Genomic DNA, 17,083 nt, shown 5'->3' on the forward strand with positions numbered 1-17,083 from the left:
CACTACCCTATGGTTATTTCCTTCTGCTGTGGGGCTCTGCCCAGGGGGGGCCCTCCATGGCCTGCTCTCAAGGTAAAAGCTGGAAAATGGGGGCAGATGGGTGCTGGATACCAAGAGCAGCAGCAAAGTAGAATATTCAGATATACTGTAAGCTGGCTGTGGGGAGGGAATGTGTCTGTTTATTGTTGTACTGTACTCTCCCAAGCGCTTAGTACAGTGCCCTGCACACAGAAAGTGCTCAATAAATACGACTGAATGAATATCCATGGGTAGCTGAAGCAGGTCACAGCTGTCAAAAGTGAAAGCTCTACTCTGAAGCTAGGAATTTTTGTGTTAAAGCTTTAAATCTCATTCGACCCCAGCAACAGAAACCAAATTTACACTATTTAATTTTCTCACTTCTACAACACCAGTTTAAAACGTCGATTTTTGAATAGTTTTTAAAATAGCGTGAGACGTGCTATATCCCTATTTACACTACACCCACGTATGGCAGGGACTGTATCCGTTCTGACTCTCCCGCATCACGGTGCTTGGCGCATGGTAAGAGCTTGAGAGATACCACAAAATTACTATTATTCTACTCATTGCGGTTAACCAAGATTTCAGCAGAGATACCTTGAGGGTGTCCAAAATGCCTCGGTTCTTAAAAGTCTGGTAAAGCCTTTTGCGGAGCTCATCCGGAGACAGGGCTTCGGATTCCAAGGACATTGTCAACTGAAACGGGAGACGCGGGAGTTAATAAAAGGGATTACGGTGAACCACAACCCACCCTCGCAAACCAAGCGGCACCGCGCTACCACCGGGATTTCAGAATGAACTCCCTCGCCCGCGGGGGCCGAGGCATTTCCCAGGTCTTGGAGGGGTCCCAGTCACTCCTGGCAACACAACAGCGGTTCCACATATCACTTGACCCTTCGCACGGTGGATAGCGAGCACGGGCTTGGGAGTCAGAAGGTGGTGGGTTCTAATTCGCCTCCGCCCACTTGTCTGGTGTGTGACCTCGAGCAAGTCACTTCACTTGTCTGTGCCTCAGTTGCCTCATCGGGAAAATGGGGACTGTGAGACTCCGCGTGGGACAACCTGATTACCTCGTATCTACCCCCAAACTTAGAACAGTGCTTGGCACGTAGTAAGTGCTTAACAGAAACCGTTATTATTATTATTCGCTGGGCCTCGGTTCCCTCAGGTGTAAAACGGGGATTCAAGCCCCATGTGGGACAAAGACTGCGTACCACCCGGTTTGCTTGTACCCACCCCAGAGCTCAGTACAGTGCCCGGGTCACAGTAAGCACTTAAATACCACAACTGGTATTATTTTATTAGAAAGCCACAGTCTTGAAAAATCAGACCAGCATGGCCCAGCGGCAAGCGCACGGGCTTGAGAGTCAGAGGTTCTAATTCCGCTCCGCTACTTGTATGCTGTGTGATCTTGAGAGAGTCACTTAACTTCTCTATGCCTCAGTTAGCTCATCTGGAAAATGGGGCTTAAGACTGTGAGCCCCACGTCGGACAGACTTGATTACCTTCTACCTATCCCGGCACTTACAACAGTGCTTGACACAGAGTAAGCACTTAACATAGTCCCTTCTAGACCGTGAGCCCGTTATTGGGTAAGGACCATCTCTATCTGTTGCCCATTTGTACTTCTCAAGCGCTTAGGGAGAAGCAGCGTGGCTCAGTGGAAAGAGCCCGGGCTTTGGAGTCAGGGGTCATGGGTTCAAATCCCGGCTCTGCCAACGGTCAGCTGTGTGACTTTGGGCAAGTCACTTCACTTCTCTGGGCCTCAGTTACCTCATCTGGAAAATGGGGATTAAAACTGTGAGTGCCCTGTGGGACTTGATCACCTTGTAACCTCCCCAGCGCAGCGCTTAGAACAGTGCTTTGCACATAGTAAGTGCTTAACAAATACCATCACTATTATTATGATATTAGTCCAGTGTTCTGCGCACAGTAAGCGCTCAATAAATACGACTGAATGAATGAATACGACTGAATGAATGAATCCGCCAAGCTAGCTCTCTTCCTCCCTTCAAAGCCCTACTGAGAGCTCACCTCTTCCAGGAGGCCTTCCCAGGTTGAGCACCCCCTTGCCCTCTGCTCCTCCTCCCTTCCCTCCCTCTGCCCTACCCCTTCCCACACTTGTGTATATTTCTACAAATTTATTACTTTATAATTGCACATGTTTATTTTATTAATGATGTGAATATAGCTCTAATTCTATTTATTCTGAAGGTTTTGACACCTGTTTACTTGTTTGGTTTTGTTGGTCTGTCTCCCCCTTCCAGACTGTGAGCCCGTGGTTGGTAGGGGCCGTCTCTATCTGTTGCCCATTTGTACTCTCCCAAGCGTTTAGTCCAGTGCTTTGCACACAGTGAGCGCTCAATAAATACGACTGAATGAATGAATGAAAGCAGGCCTTCCCAGACTGAGCCCCCCCCTTTTCCTCTCCTCTTCCCCTCCCCACAGCACTTGTGTACATTTGTACATATTTATTACTCTATTTACTTTATTAATGATGTGAATATAGCTCTAATTCTATTTTTTTCTGACGGTTTTGACACCTGTCTACACATTTTGTTGTCTGTCTCCCCCTTCTAGACTGTGAGCCCGTGGTTGGTAGGGGCCGTCTCTATCTGTTAACCATTTGCACTCTCCCAAGAGTTTAGTACAGTACTCTGCACACAGTAAACACTCAATAAATATGATTGAATGAATGAATGAAAGCAGGCCTTCCCAGACTGAGCCCCCCTTTTCCTCTCCTCTTCCCCTCCCCACAGCACTTGTGTACATTTGTACATATTTATTACTCTATTTACTTTATTAATGATGTGAATATAGCTCTAATTCTATTTTTTTCTGACGGTTTTGACACCTGTCTACACATTTTGTTGTCTGTCTCCCCCTTCTAGACTGTGAGCCCGTGGTTGGTCGGAGCCGTCTCTATCTGTTGCCCATTTGTACTCTCCCAAGCGTTTAGTCCAGTGCTCTGCACCCAGTAAGCGCTCAGTAAATACGACTGAATGAATGAATGAAAGCAGGCCTTCCCAGACTGAGCCCCCCCCTTTTCCTCTCCTCTTCCCCTCCCCACAGCAGTGTGGCTCAGTGGAAAGAGCCCGGGCTTTGGCGCCAGAGGTCAGGGGTTCGAATCCTGGCTCCGCCACATGTCTGCTGTGTGACCTTGGGCAAGTCACTTACCTTCTCTGGGCCCTCAGTTCCCTCATCGGTAAAATGGGGATTAAGACTGGGGGCCCCCCGGGGGACAACCTGATCCCCTTGTAACCTCCCCAGCGCTTAGAACAGTGCTTTGCACATAGTAAGCGCTTAATAAATGCCATCATTATTATTATATTTGTACGTATTTATCACTCTATTTCATTTATTAATGATGTGAATATAGCTCTATTTTTTCTGACGGTTTGGACAGCTGTCTACACGTTTTGTTGTCTGTTTCCCCCTTCTATTTATTTAACTAGTACATATGTATTCTATTTATTTTATTTTGTTAAAAGGTTTGGTTTTGTTCTCTGTCTCCCCCTTCTAGACTGTGAGCCCACTGTGGGTAGGGACTGTCTCTATATGTTGTCAACTTGTACTTCCCAAGCGCTTAGTACAGTGCCCTGCTTACAGTAAGCCCTCAATAAATACGATTGATTGTTTGATTGATTGATTCTAGACTGTGAGCCCGTGGTTGGTAGGGGCCCATCTCTAGCTGTTGCCCATTGGTACTCTCCCAAGCGTTTAGCACAGTGCTCTCCACACAGTAAGCGCTCAATAAATACGATCGATCGATTGATTGATTGATTGAATGAATGAAAAGAGGGAGCGAAGCGGGAAATCCGTACCTCACGGACTCCCGGATCAGCCCTTAAGCCGTCTTCGAGCCCCTCCAACGGCCGACTGTTAAAGCCGCGCGCATGCGCGGCCCTCCCTGCCGCTTACGCCGCGCGCATGCGCGGCGCCCCTCCCTGTCGCGGGAGCCGCGCGCATGCGCGCCCCCCCTCCCTGTAGCGGACGCATGCGCGCCCCTCCCCCTGTCGCGGACGTATGCGCGCCCCTCCCTCCCTGTCGCGGACGCATGCGCGCCCCCTCCCTCCCCGTCGCGGACGCATGCGCGCCCCTCCCTGTCGCGCGCGCATGCTCGCCCCCCTTCCCTGCAGCGGACGCATGCGCGCCCCTCCCCCCTGTTGCGGACGCATGCGCGCCCCACCCTCCCTGTCGCGGACGCATGCGCGCCCTTCCCTCCCTGTCGCGAGCCCATGCGCCCTCCTCCCTGTCGCGCGCGCATGCGCCCTCCTCCCTGTTGCGGACGCCGCACGCATGCGCGCCCCTCCCCCTGCCGCGGACGTATGCGCGCCCCTCCCTCCCTGTCGCGGACGTATGCGCGCCCCTCCCTCCCTGTCGCGGACGCATGCGCGCCCCTCCCTCCCCGTCGCGGACGCATGCGCGCCCCTCCCTCCCCGTAGCGGACGCATGCGCGCCCCTCCTCCCCCCCCCCCCGTTGCGGACGCATGCGCGCCCCCCCCTCCCTGTCGCGGACGCATGCGCGCCCCACCCTCCCTGTCGCGGACGCATGCGCGCCCTTCCCTCCCTGTCGCGCGCGCATGCGCCCTCCTCCCTGTTGCGGACGCCGCACGCATGCGTGCTCCTCCCTGTCGCGCGCGCACACGTCGCGCGCATGCGCGGCCCTCCCTGCCGCACCCGCCGCGCCTCCTCTCGCGAGAGGCAGCGGTCACGGTCTCGCGAGAGCGGCTCCCGAAGTCGCGGGTTCGGCCGGGTGAGTGACAGTGGCCGCCATTTTTCCCCCCTGAGGTACCGCTCTGCGCCTGAAAGGCCTCGGATTTGAACGTTGCTCCCCCGCCCTTTAACGGTCGATCCGTGGTGTTTATTGAGCGCTTACTACGTGCAGGGCACTGTACTGAGCGCCTGGGAGAGGTAAGCGGGGGGGCACACCCCCCCAGGCGAAAGAGGGAAGGGACTTGGACAGCTCATCTGGGCCAACCCACTGCTAATATATTTAAAAGTACATGTGTGTATAAGTAACCAAGGGGTAAGGTTACTTATCCCTTGCTAATCCTAATTATGGTATTTATTAAGCGCCTACTATGTACCAAGCATGCATTCAGTTGTATTTATTGAGCGCTTACTGTGGGCAGAGCACTGGGCTAATATATATAAAAGTACACGTATGTATAATGTATGCATAAGTAACCAAGGGGGAAGGTTACTTATCCTTTGCTAATTACAATTATGGTATTTGTTAAGCGCCTGCTATGTACCAAGCCTTCATTCAGTTGTATTTATTGAGCGCTTACTGTGGGCAGAGCACTGGACTAATATATTTAAAAGTACACGTATGTATAATGTATGTATAAGTAAGCAAGGGGTAAGGCTAACTTATCCCTTGCTAATAATAATTATGGTATTTGTTCAGCGCCTGCTATGTGCCAAGCATTCATTCAGTTGTATTTATTGAGCGCTTACTGTGGGCAGAGCACTGGGCTAATATATTTAAAAGTACATGTATGTATAATGTATGTATAAGTAACCAAGGGGGAAGGTTACTTATCCCTTGCTAATTATAATTATGGTATTTGTTAAGCGCCTGCTATGTACCAGGCATTCATTCAGTTGTATTTATTGAGCGCTTACTGTGGGCAGAGCACTGGACTAATATATTTAAAAGTACGTGTATGTATAAGCGACCAAGTGGTAAGGTTACTTATCCCTTGCTAATAATAATTATGGTATTTGTTCAGCGCCTGCTATGTGCCAAGCATTCATTCAGTTGTATTTACTGAGCGTTTACTGTGGGCAGAGCACTGGACTAATGTATTTAAAAGTACATGTATGTATAATGTAGTATAAGTAACCAAGGGGTAAGGTTACTTATCCCTTGCTAATCATAATTATGGTATTTATTAAGCGCCTACTATGTACCAAGCATTCATTCAGTTGTATTTATTGAGCGCTTACTGTGGGCAGAGCACTGGGCTAATATATTTAAAAGTACATGTATGTATAAGTAACCAAGGGGTAAGGTTACTTATCCCTTGCTAATTATAATTATGGTATTTGTTAAGCGCCTGCTATGTACCAGGCATTCATTCAGTTGTATTTATTGAGCGCTTACTGTGGGCAGAGCACTGGACTAATATATTTAAAAGTACACGTATGTATAAGTAACCAAGGGGTAAGGTTACTTATCCCTTGCTAATAATAATTGTGGTATTTGTTCAGCGCCTACTATGTGCCAAGCATTCATTCAGTTGTATTTTTTGAGTGCTTACTGTGGGCAGAGCACTGGACTAATATATTTAAAAGTACACGTATGTATAAGTAACCAAGGGGTAAGGTTACTTATCCCTTGCTAATAATAATTATGGTATTTGTTCAGCGCCTACTATGTGCCAAGCATTCATTCAGTTGTATTTTTTGAGTGCTTACTGTGGGCAGAGCACTGGACTAATATATTTAAAAGTACATGTATGTATAAGTAACCAAGGGGTAAGGTTACTTATCCCTTGCTAATAATAATTATGGTATTTGTTCAGCGCCTACTATGTGCCAAGCATTCATTCAGTTGTATTTTTTGAGTGCTTACTGTGGGCAGAGCACTGGACTAATATATTTAAAAGTACATGTATGTATAAGTAACCAAGGGGTAAGGGTACTTATCCCTTGCTAATAATAATTATGGTATTTGTTCAGCGCCTACTATGTGCCAAACATTCATTCAGTTGTATTTATTGAGCGCTTACTGTGGGCAGAGCACTGGACTAATATATTTAAAAGTACATGTATGTATAAGTAACCAAGGGGTAAGGTTACTTATCCCTTGCTAATAATAATTATGGTATTTGTTCAGCGCCTACTATGTGCCAAACATTCATTCAGTTGTATTTATTGAGCGCTTACTGTGGGCAGAGCACTGGACTAATATATTTAAAAGTACATGTATGTATAAGTAACCAAGGGGTAAGGTTACTTATCCCTTGCTAATAATAATTATGGTATTTGTTCAGCGCCTACTATGTGCCAAACATTCATTCAGTTGTATTTATTGAGCGCTTACTGTGGGCAGAGCACTGGACTAATATACTTAAAAGTACATGTATGTATAATGTATGTATAAGTAACCAAGGGGGAAGGTTACTTATCGCTTGCTAATAATAATTATGGTATTTGTTCAACGCCTGCTATGTGCCAAGCATTCATTCAGTTATATTTATTGAGCGCTTACTGTGGGCAGAGCACTGGACTAATATATTTAAAAGTACATGTATGTATAATGTACGTATAAATAACCAAGGGGTAAGGTTACTTATCCCTTGCTAATAATAATTATGGTATTTGTTCAGCGCCTGCTATGTGCCAAGCATTCATTCAGTTGTATTTATTGAGCGCTTACTGTGGGCAGAGCACTGGACTAATATACTTAAAAGTACATGTATGTATAATGTATGTATAAGTAACCAAGGGGGAAGGTTACTTATCGCTTGCTAATAATAATTATGGTATTTGTTCAACGCCTGCTATGTGCCAAGCATTCATTCAGTTATATTTATTGAGCGCTTACTGTGGGCAGAGCACTGGACTAATATATTTAAAAGTACATGTATGTATAATGTACGTATAAATAACCAAGGGGTAAGGTTACTTATCCCTTGCTAATAATAATTATGGTATTTGTTCAGCGCCTGCTATGTGCCAAGCATTCATTCAGTTGTATTTATTGAGCGCTTACTGTGGGCAGAGCACTGGACTAATATACTTAAAAGTACATGTATGTATAATGTATGTATAAGTAACCAAGGGGGAAGGTTACTTATCGCTTGCTAATAATAATTACGGTATTTGTTCAACGCCTGCTATGTGTCAAGCATTCATTCAGTTGTATTTATTGAGCGCTTACTGTGGGCAGAGCACTGGACTAATATATTTAAAAGTACACGTATGTATAATGTATGTATAAGTAACCAAGGGGTAAGGTTACTTATCCCTTGCTAATAATAGTTATGGTATTTGTTCAGCGCCTGCTATGTGCCAAGCATTCATTCAGTTGTATTTATTGAGCGCTTACTGTGGGCAGAGCACTGGACTAATATATTTAAAAGTACATGTATGTATAAGTAACCAAGGGGTAGGGTTACTTATCCCTTGCTAATAATAATTATGGTATTTGTTCAGCACCTACTATGTGCCAAGCATTCATTCAGTTGTATTTATTGAGCGCTTACTGTGGGCAGAGCACTGGACTAAGCGCTTGGGATGTGGAAAGAGCCCGGGCTTAGGAGTCAAAGGTCATGGGTTCTAATCCTGGCCCTGCCACTTGCCAGCTGGGTGACTCTGGGCAAGTCACTTCCCTTCTCTGGGTCTCAGTTCCCTCATCTGTCAAATGGGGATTAAGACTGCGAGTCCCAATTGGGACAACCTGATCTCCTTATATCCCCCTAGCACTTAAAGCAGTGCTTTGCACATAGTAAGCGCTTAACAATACCATTGTTATTATTATTATTATTATTAAAAAGCACTGTTCTAGGCACTGGAGCTCCACCATTGAAGGCTCCAATCTGCACTGGGCAGGGGAAAAGGAGAGGAAAATTGCCTGAAAACTCACTTCCTCCATTCTGCAGATTCCTTCATCCTCCCTGTTGGTAGAGTCGTTTAATAAGTAATAATAATGATGGTATTTAAGTGCTTAATATGTGCCAAGCACTGTTCTAAGCGCTGGAGCCCCACCGTTGAAAGCTCCAATCTGCACCAAGCTGGGGAAAAGGACAGGAAAATTGCCTGAAAACTCACTTCCTCCATTCCGCAGATTCCTTCATCCTCCCTGTTGGTGTTGTCGGTTAATAAATAATAATAATGATGGCATTTGTTAAGCGCTTACTATGTGCCAAGCACTGTTCTGTGTGCCGGGGTAGATACAACAATAATAATAATAATGGGATTTGTTAAGCGCTTACTGTGCGTCAAGCACTGTTCTAAACTCTGTGGGTATACAAGGTAATCAAGTTGTCCCACAGTCTTAATCCCCATTTTACAGATGAGGGAACTGAGGCACAGAGAAGTGAAGTGTCTTGCCCAAAGTCACACAGCCGACAATTGGCGGAGTGGGGATTAGAACCCACGACCTCTGACTCTCCAGCCCTGGCTCTTGTCTCTAAGCCACGCTTAGTTTCTGGCCCTTCCTCCCTTCCTCGTGCCCTGATAAATTACTCCTCAACCTGACGCTTAAACCAACATAATTCACTCTATTCCTGTGAAGGAAGATAGGAGGAAGTTGAGTATCTCACTTTTCTGTCCCACCCAAGTGAACTCCTCGTCTAGAAAATGTTTGCTTCGTACAGTTATCTGCATACAGAAGCACTCGAATACTTTTTATTGATTGGCGTTGTTTCAATTTACCCCGAAGAGCTGTTGTTTTTCTTAAATTGATCTTTTTCAGCCCCGGACACAGTACATCCAAGTAACAGAATGTAAAATCCCCAAATGGCTTAGTTTCAATCACAGGATAATGACAAATTTTGTTTTTCCGTCTCTAAAGTCTATTTCTGGAAATGTTCTCTCATTTAATTAGGGGCCGTATTTTGCAGAGAATGTCAGGAAGTTTCTATTTTGTGGTTGTTGGTCACCATGATAATCCAGTGTTTGAAATGGAATTTTTGCCTGCTGGGAAAGTGGAATCCAAGGTGTGTATATATATATATGTATATATGTCATCTATATATAGATGATTTTCAGATGCTGTAACGTTATACTGAACCTTGTAGTTTACCGTTTGAGGGGTGTCATTTGCTGCCTTTGAAAATATAAAGAAAGCCCCCTATGCCATATTTCGGCTCAGCTCAAAAAGGTTGAGCCTTTATAGAGAGCAAAGAGAGTGAGTTGGATATTTACCTTCACTCCTGGTAGATGCAAAACAAGAAGTAATCTTAAAATTACTTCTTCAGTACTTCCTGGGGCGAGTATCCCAGTTTTAAATTTTCATTTAGAAGACAGTAACTCTCCAGCCCTCACAACAGCAACACTGTCCTGGGAACTGAGCAAAAATAGAAAGCAGCAGGAAACAAATATAAGCGGAGCCCTGCCCTTTTCCTTTCACTCCATCCTTCCCTCAGCATCTCCTCTTATTTAAAGCATCGCTCCAGATAGTTCTCTGTGTGTATTACTCCTTTTTTGGCAGCGACAAGTATTTCTAACATTAAGAAACTAGAACTCTACGACCATTTTTGTGCATAATTATAGCAAAAGAGCACAATATGCTTTTTTTTATTCAGCCTACTGTCTTTTGTATTTTTTTAACCAGGATGATCACCGTCATTTGAATCAGTTCATAGCACACGCTGCCCTTGACCTTGTAGATGAAAATATGTGGTTGTCTAACAACATGTACCTGAAAACGGTGGATAAATTCAATGAGTGGTTTGTCTCTGCTTTTGTTACTGCAGGTCATATCCTTTTTGTGCCGTCCCCCCTCTCCTCCCATTTTAGTGTTGATTTAAAAAAAAAAAAAAGGTTGAAAAGGAGGGCTTCTTTACTTTCAACCTCACGTGCCAGAATCTAAATTATGGAGGCCAGAGCACAGTTTAATCATAGTTTTTGGAAAAGTAGTAGTAAGGAAGAAATAGCACATCCCTGAAGGTTACCCAGCATTATTCTGAAACAGCAGCATAAGAGAAAAGGCAATACAGCATTTTAGAGAGGGGTGATATTTAGTTGGAGATCATAATGCTAGGACAACTGTTCAGTATTTTACAGAGTTATTCCCGTAAACTGAAGACATTCTCTCCAACTTTCCAAGTAAAATACAGCTTTTAAAATACAGCTTCTGTTAAACACTTGAAGATTTAGGAACAGAATTAGGAAATGAAAGTTTTTGTTAAGCTTACTGACTAATGGCTTCAGAAAGTAGTAATAGTAAAAACACAATTAAAAATTGTGTTTAAAGTTTTCTGTGGGAATGTTTAAATATCAGAAATGGCCTGGGTCACTTCTGGAAACTAAAGTTTACAAAAATTGTAGAAGGTACATTTCCATTTACCTTATTTTCAAATTATAGGAATACTTATAGAAAATGTGTCATTCATTCATTCAGCCATATTTATTGGAGCGCTTACTGTGTGCAGAGCACTGTACTAAGCGCTTGGAAAGTACAAGTTAGCAACATATAGAGACGGTCCCTACCCAACAACGGGCTCACAGTCTAGAAGAGGGAGACAGACAAGAAAACAAAGCCTGTAGACAGGTGTAAAAATTGTCAGAACAAATGGAATTAAAGTTATATTCACATCATTAACAAAATAAATAGAATAGTAAATATGTACAAGTAAAATAGAGTAGTAAATCTGTTCAGTATATACAAGTGGGAGGGGAAGGAGGTATGGCGGGGGGATGGGGAGGAGAGGAAAAAGGGGGCTCAGTCTGGGAAGGCCTCCAGGAGGAGGTGAGCTCTCAGTAGGGCTTTGAAGGGGGGAAGAGAGCTAGCTTGGCGCATGTGTGGAGGGAGGGCATTCCAGGCCAGGGGAAGGACGCGGGCCGGGGGTCGACGGCGGGACAGGTGAGAACGAGGTACAGTGAGGAGGTGAGCGGCAGAGGAGCGGAGGGTGCGGGCTGGGCTCTAGAAGGAGAGAAGGGAGGGGAGGTAGGAGGGGGCGAGGGGATGGACAGCCCTGAAGCCGAGAGTGGGGAGTTTTTGCTTGATGCTTAAGTTGACAGGCAGCCACTGGAGGTTTTTGAGGAGGGGAGTAACATGCCCAGAGCGTTTCTGTACAAAGATAATCCAGGCAGCAGAGTGAAGTGTAGACTGAAGTGGGGAGAGGCAGGAGGATGGGAGATCAGAGAGGAGGCTGATGCAGTCATCCAGTCGGGATAGGATGAGAGATTGAACCAGCAGGGTAGCGGTTTGGATGGAGAGGAAAGGTGGATCTTGGCAATGTTGTGGAGGTGAGACCGGCAGGTTTTGGTGACGGGTTGATTGGGGTGAACGAGAGAGTGGAGTCGAGGATGACACCGAGGTTGCAGGCTTGTTAGACGGGAAGGATGGTAGTGCCGTCTACAGTGACGGGAAAGTCAGGGAGAGGGCAGGGTTTGGGAGGGAAGATAAGGAGTTCAGTCTTGGACATACTGAGTTTTAGATGGCCGGCAGACATCCAGATGGAGATGTCCTGAAGGCAGGAGGAGATTCAAGCCTGGAGGGAGGGAGAGAGTACAGGGGCAGAGATGTAGTTTTGGGTGTCATCGGCGTAGAGATGATAGTTGAAGCCGTGGGAGCGAACGAGTTCACCGAGGGAGTGAGTGTAGAGAACAGAAGGGGACTAAGAACTGACCCTTGAACCTCTACAGTAAGGGGATGGGTGGGGGAGGAGGAGTCCACAAAGGAGACTGAGAATGAACGGCCGGAGAGATAAAGAGGAGAACCAGGAGAGGACGGAGTCTGTGACGCCAAGACACAGACTATGTGTCTGTCTGTGTGTCAAATTGTTTAACTGAAAGTTTCTAAAAAGAAGCATTTTACAAAGATAGTGTTCTTTGACAATATCTGATAGTTTTTAAGATTCAGGAAATTGATTTACAAGGGTTGGCTTCACATGTTTAATTTCTCATCATCATCAATATCCTTTGAGAAGCTAGGTAAAAAAAAAATGGTTTCCTTAATTGTTTCACATATGAGATTCATTATGCTTCATGATGTACGGCAAGAAGATGGAATAAAAAACTTCTTCAGTGATGTTTATGATTTATATATCAAGGTATGTTTTTTTTTTTTTCAACTTAAATTTTGGGTGTCAGAATGTTTTGTATAAAGGGAGGAAGAATTCAAACTTGATTTGGACAGGGATCATGCAAAGTAAAAAGTGAAAAATTATAAATGTGGAAGAAGCATTTTGTAACTGACTTCTAAGGGAAATAATAGTAGTTGAATTCCTGAATAGTTAGTAGACTGAATGCAACACCTTAGGGATCATATAGGTTGAAAATGTTATATGGGCAGAAATTTAGACCATATTTGAAAAAAAACACTGGTATTTTTGTAGCTTCTGGGGAGGGGAAATAAGGTTCACACCCTTCAAGAACTTACAGTCTTAACCAACATGAATCAGCCTGACCTTATGCTCCTGTGAGGCGGGAATATCTTTAGTTTGTAAGTACAGAAGTATAAAATAATATACTTTATATATATATATATATATATAAAATATACAGAATAAATCATTAGGCTACTGGAAAGTAAAAAAAAATTTGCAGCATTGTAACTATTCCATTCAGTACTATCACTTTCTTTCAGTTGTGTGCTACTATATAATATTTAAGTCTCTTGCTTGAGAAACTGGTTTATTATATCCTTGCCTTTAATTAGTAACCTTAGGATCCTTGGTAGTTACAGGCATTTGGGGGAACAGCTTCAGAATTGCTTTTGTGATGATCATTATGTTAAAAAAGACGTATTACATTTCTGGGTCTGATGCCTGTTCCAAGTTTCCTCAAGAAGGGAGCCATAAAAACAAGTGTACTGAAAGGAAAGCATCTAGTTAGACTTCAGGATGTTTCTGGTAACACATTGAGCAGTTATCGCTGCCTGAACTGAGACCTTGCCCGGTAGTTTATGGTTTTACTCATAAGATCTGTGATATTTAGTAAGGATATTCTTGATAATGCTTCTGGTCAGACTTCAGAATGTATCTGATAACACAGTGAGCAGTTATCGCTGCCTGAACTGAGACCCTGCCCGGTAGTTTACGGTTTTACTCATAAGATCTGTGATATTTAGTAAGGATATTCTTGGTAATGCTTCTGGTCTGTCTTCCTCCTTCAGTTTGCAATGAATCCATTCTATGAACCGAATTCTCCAATTCGATCAAGTGCATTTGATAGAAAAGTCCAATTTCTTGGGAAGAAACATCTTTTAAGCTGATTCCAGAAGACTTCTTAATGTGTGCATTGTAATTGACTAAATAGCCCAGTAAATATTTATCTGTTCCACTATCACAGTAAATACATTCTAGACCAAAAGAGCTTTCAATCTCTTTAAAAGTGGGACGTCATTTTTTGTTTTCTGCTGGCAGAAAGGTCACACTAACTCCTGCTTGTGAAGAATATACTTCTAAAGGCATTTATCAAGTACCTTTGAGGGTTTCTGTTATTGTACAGATTGAGGAGTATCTGGATAGTTTGACCCCAAATTTTCAGGTTTGGGGTTTTTGATGTGGGAACCAATTTGGTAAATTGGACTGAGAGATGTGATAGAACAACTGAAAATATTGTTTCTCTAATCACAAATAAAATGTAATTAACATTTTGGTTTTTGAAAATAGGTTGCATAGCCAAAAAGGTGAACCAATTAGAACAAGGTAGATTACTTAATGCAGCAAAAGCCCGGCCAACAACTTTACAAGAAAAAATCACTGCTGAGTTCAGGGAGCGGGGGATTAGTTGTGTATCACCTTAATATATATATTTTTTAATTTAGACTCAAGATTCCTAAGTTCCATTATCTCCCTTTCTAATGTGATATATGTGTTCCACATAAAACACTCATGTTAAGAATGAGCAGTTGGGCCTTAAGCATCTTTTGATGTGCTCTTAAGTTTTTTGGCTTGATGCTTTGATGGTGGGACATATTCCATTAGTCCAAAAACAATAATTAGGAGTTAAAATTGAATTACATTCACTTTCAGTAGTTAAGCAACTTACAGAATAGATGGGAGAGCTGTTTTATTGTACAAGACGTCCATATTTCTTGTTCTAAAACTTAATGGGTTCAGTGTTCTTAGATGGGTTCAGTAATGTCTTAACTAAGTTTAACATGCCAGAAGTCTGGGGTGGTAATTGTGAATATCAGTTCCAAGTTTGTTTGTGATCACAGTTGGTGTTTTACACACTAATATAGCAAAACGCTAATGAGAATATTGTTGGCCATACGGCCTTAAATGGATTTGGGGTTGTTTCCTAAACAAGGCTTATAAACAGCATGTTTATCCAAGCAAGTCGAGAAATTTAAACTCAAAGACTGTACTGTGGTGCAATCCATAACCCAATAAAATGTAAAACCATTTCATTTGTGCTAGAAATTGAATAAATTGTAAAAACTGCTATTCTGTGGTAAAAAAAAAAAATACCTTGTGAAACAAGAGTAAGTTCATTTCCAGCTTGGGTAAACTTGGGATTAAGGAAACAAGGATGGCACAACACAATAGTGTTCCTTTGGAACACTCTGGCTGCGTTCTTTGTCCTTTCCGATTTCCCCATACCTTTTTCATCAGGGCCTTAGCCTTTTGGCCCAGTTGTAACTAGACTTGTTAAGGTTAAGGAGGCTGCCTTTGAAGACCACTTCACTGCTCCAGGGGGTCATCTCCTCTAGGATAGCTACTTTTAAAAGATTTTTAAAAGATGTTTAAATGTCTAGATGTCTTTTACTTTTAAAAGATGCCCAAAGGGTATTTTTAACATTTCTAAAGTGAATCCCATAGGCTTTAAGGGCGGAAGAGGGGAATGAGGGATGAGTTTCTACTATTCAGAGGAAAACTGCAGTCTGATTGAATTTGTCAGATTAGATTGGGTAACAAGGTTTTGGCTTGGCATTTTACAAACTCTACTGCAGTGAGTACCACTACTTTGACACTAACGAGGCATTAAAGCACTGATGTTTTACTTGCCTTTCCAGAATACCTAGTAAGCACAATTTCCCACACTGCTGATCTGTTCTAGTCTGCTTACTTTTCTGACCTCAAATATCCCAGGGACCCTAAAATCAACTATTGCTTTTCCATTCAGTGCTTAGAACAGTGCTTGGCACATAGTAAGCACTTTACAAATACCATCATCATCATCATCATAAGATGCCTGTGGGTTCACTGTACTTTTAAAGAACCAGGTGCAGGTTTGGTTCATCTTCACCTAGTCCAGCAGATATATATCTACTTCTCCATGCACATGTATTTTTCCCAGGTCAACACTACCAGAACTTCCCTTAGGCCTCACACGTTTTTCCTGTCTTTGGGTTATTGCCTGGCCTGGGACATACACAGTGACTGCTCTCCTCCCCCTCAATTCTTTCTCTTGGGGGGAAAAAGGTGGTGGGGTTCAGTGACCTTTCCAAAATGTTTCAAATGTATGTGTGTGTGTGTGTGTATATATATATATATATACCATAACAGAGACCAGGTACATTCAAACCGGGGGGGGGTGGGGGGTGGGGGGTGCCAGATATAATAATGATGGTATTGGTTAAGTGCTTACTATGTGCAAAGCACTGCTCTAAGCACTGGGAAGGTTACAAGGTGATCAGGTTGTCCCATGAGGGGCTCACAGTTTTAATCCCCATTTTACAGATGTGGTAACTGAGGCACAGAGAAATTAAGTGACTTGCTCAAAATCACACAGCTGTCAGTTGGCGGAGCAGGGATTTGAACCCATGACCTCTGACTCCAAAGCCCAGGCTCTTTCCATTGACCCATGCTGCTTCATGTCTTGTCAAAACATTCCCTAAAACCATTGTATCGAAATCAGGTAGTGGAAATACACATGGAAGAATGAAACATTACTACCCGAAAGAAAGTGGAATGATGCTCTCAGATAACCAAGATCCAGGAAAGGGGAAGAGCAAAACATTAAATAATGATTCTACCTCCCCAAACTATGTTACATTATGTTGAACACAAACTGCTAACAGCCAACTGGCAATTATTTTTAGTGTCAGAAGTTTGAAGGCTGGGATATCATATGCTGCTTTTTGCAAGGGGCAAGTATTAGAAATTGAGGAAAGAGGAACCAGGGAAGCAGGTGTGGCTAGAAGGAAATCAGAATGAACAAGCAAATACATCACAGGGCAGAAAATCAACTTTTGCTTTTAACTAGTAAACAGGAGAGGAGTACATTGTCAAAGAGACAGTGAATCAAACGTTGGTGAATTTACTCTTAGTTCTGATACTTTTAAAATGTATTTAGAATAACCCATCGTATCTGTCAACACTACCACAAGTAAAGCAACAATTTTTTTGCTTCTAGAAAATGACCTAACAACACATAATTAATAGTGCTGTTTATTTCTAAAACAAAGCTTTTTCTAGTTTCCTGACTC

General features: G+C 43.4%; 2 protein-coding genes across 6 annotated transcripts in view; one reads left to right on the plus strand and one right to left on the minus strand.

Annotated features, from left to right (window-relative positions):
* Positions 1 to 3,899, minus strand: part of OFD1 (OFD1 centriole and centriolar satellite protein) — a 35,957-nt gene extending 32,058 nt beyond the window's left edge. For all 3 annotated transcript variants that reach the window (XM_038757308.1, XM_038757307.1, XM_038757306.1), the window contains exons 1-2: positions 3,846 to 3,899; positions 619 to 717 (exon numbers count right to left, since the gene is read on the minus strand). In XM_038757308.1, coding sequence (XP_038613236.1) covers positions 619 to 711 — 93 coding nt within the window. In that variant the 5' untranslated portion in view covers positions 712 to 717; positions 3,846 to 3,899. The remainder of the gene's footprint in view (positions 1 to 618; positions 718 to 3,845) is intronic.
* An 809-nt stretch (positions 3,900 to 4,708) lies between these two features.
* TRAPPC2 (trafficking protein particle complex 2) lies at positions 4,709 to 15,119 on the plus strand. 3 transcript variants are annotated; one of them, XM_038757261.1, is made up of 5 exons: positions 4,709 to 4,777; positions 9,584 to 9,695; positions 10,313 to 10,457; positions 12,670 to 12,755; positions 13,820 to 15,119. In XM_038757261.1, exons 2-5 carry the CDS (start codon positions 9,603 to 9,605, stop codon positions 13,916 to 13,918), a joined length of 423 nt encoding a protein of 140 aa, XP_038613189.1. In that variant the 5' UTR covers positions 4,709 to 4,777; positions 9,584 to 9,602; the 3' UTR covers positions 13,919 to 15,119. The 3 variants fall into 3 exon arrangements, with proteins under 3 accessions (XP_038613189.1, XP_038613188.1, XP_038613187.1); XM_038757260.1 differs by having other exon boundaries at positions 4,772 to 4,935; XM_038757259.1 differs by lacking the exon at positions 4,709 to 4,777 and adding an exon at positions 4,946 to 5,029.
* The last annotated feature ends 1,964 nt before the right edge of the window (positions 15,120 to 17,083 follow it).

Source organism: Tachyglossus aculeatus, chromosome 15, assembly GCF_015852505.1.
Source record: "Tachyglossus aculeatus isolate mTacAcu1 chromosome 15, mTacAcu1.pri, whole genome shotgun sequence".
NCBI lineage: Eukaryota > Metazoa > Chordata > Mammalia > Monotremata > Tachyglossidae > Tachyglossus > Tachyglossus aculeatus.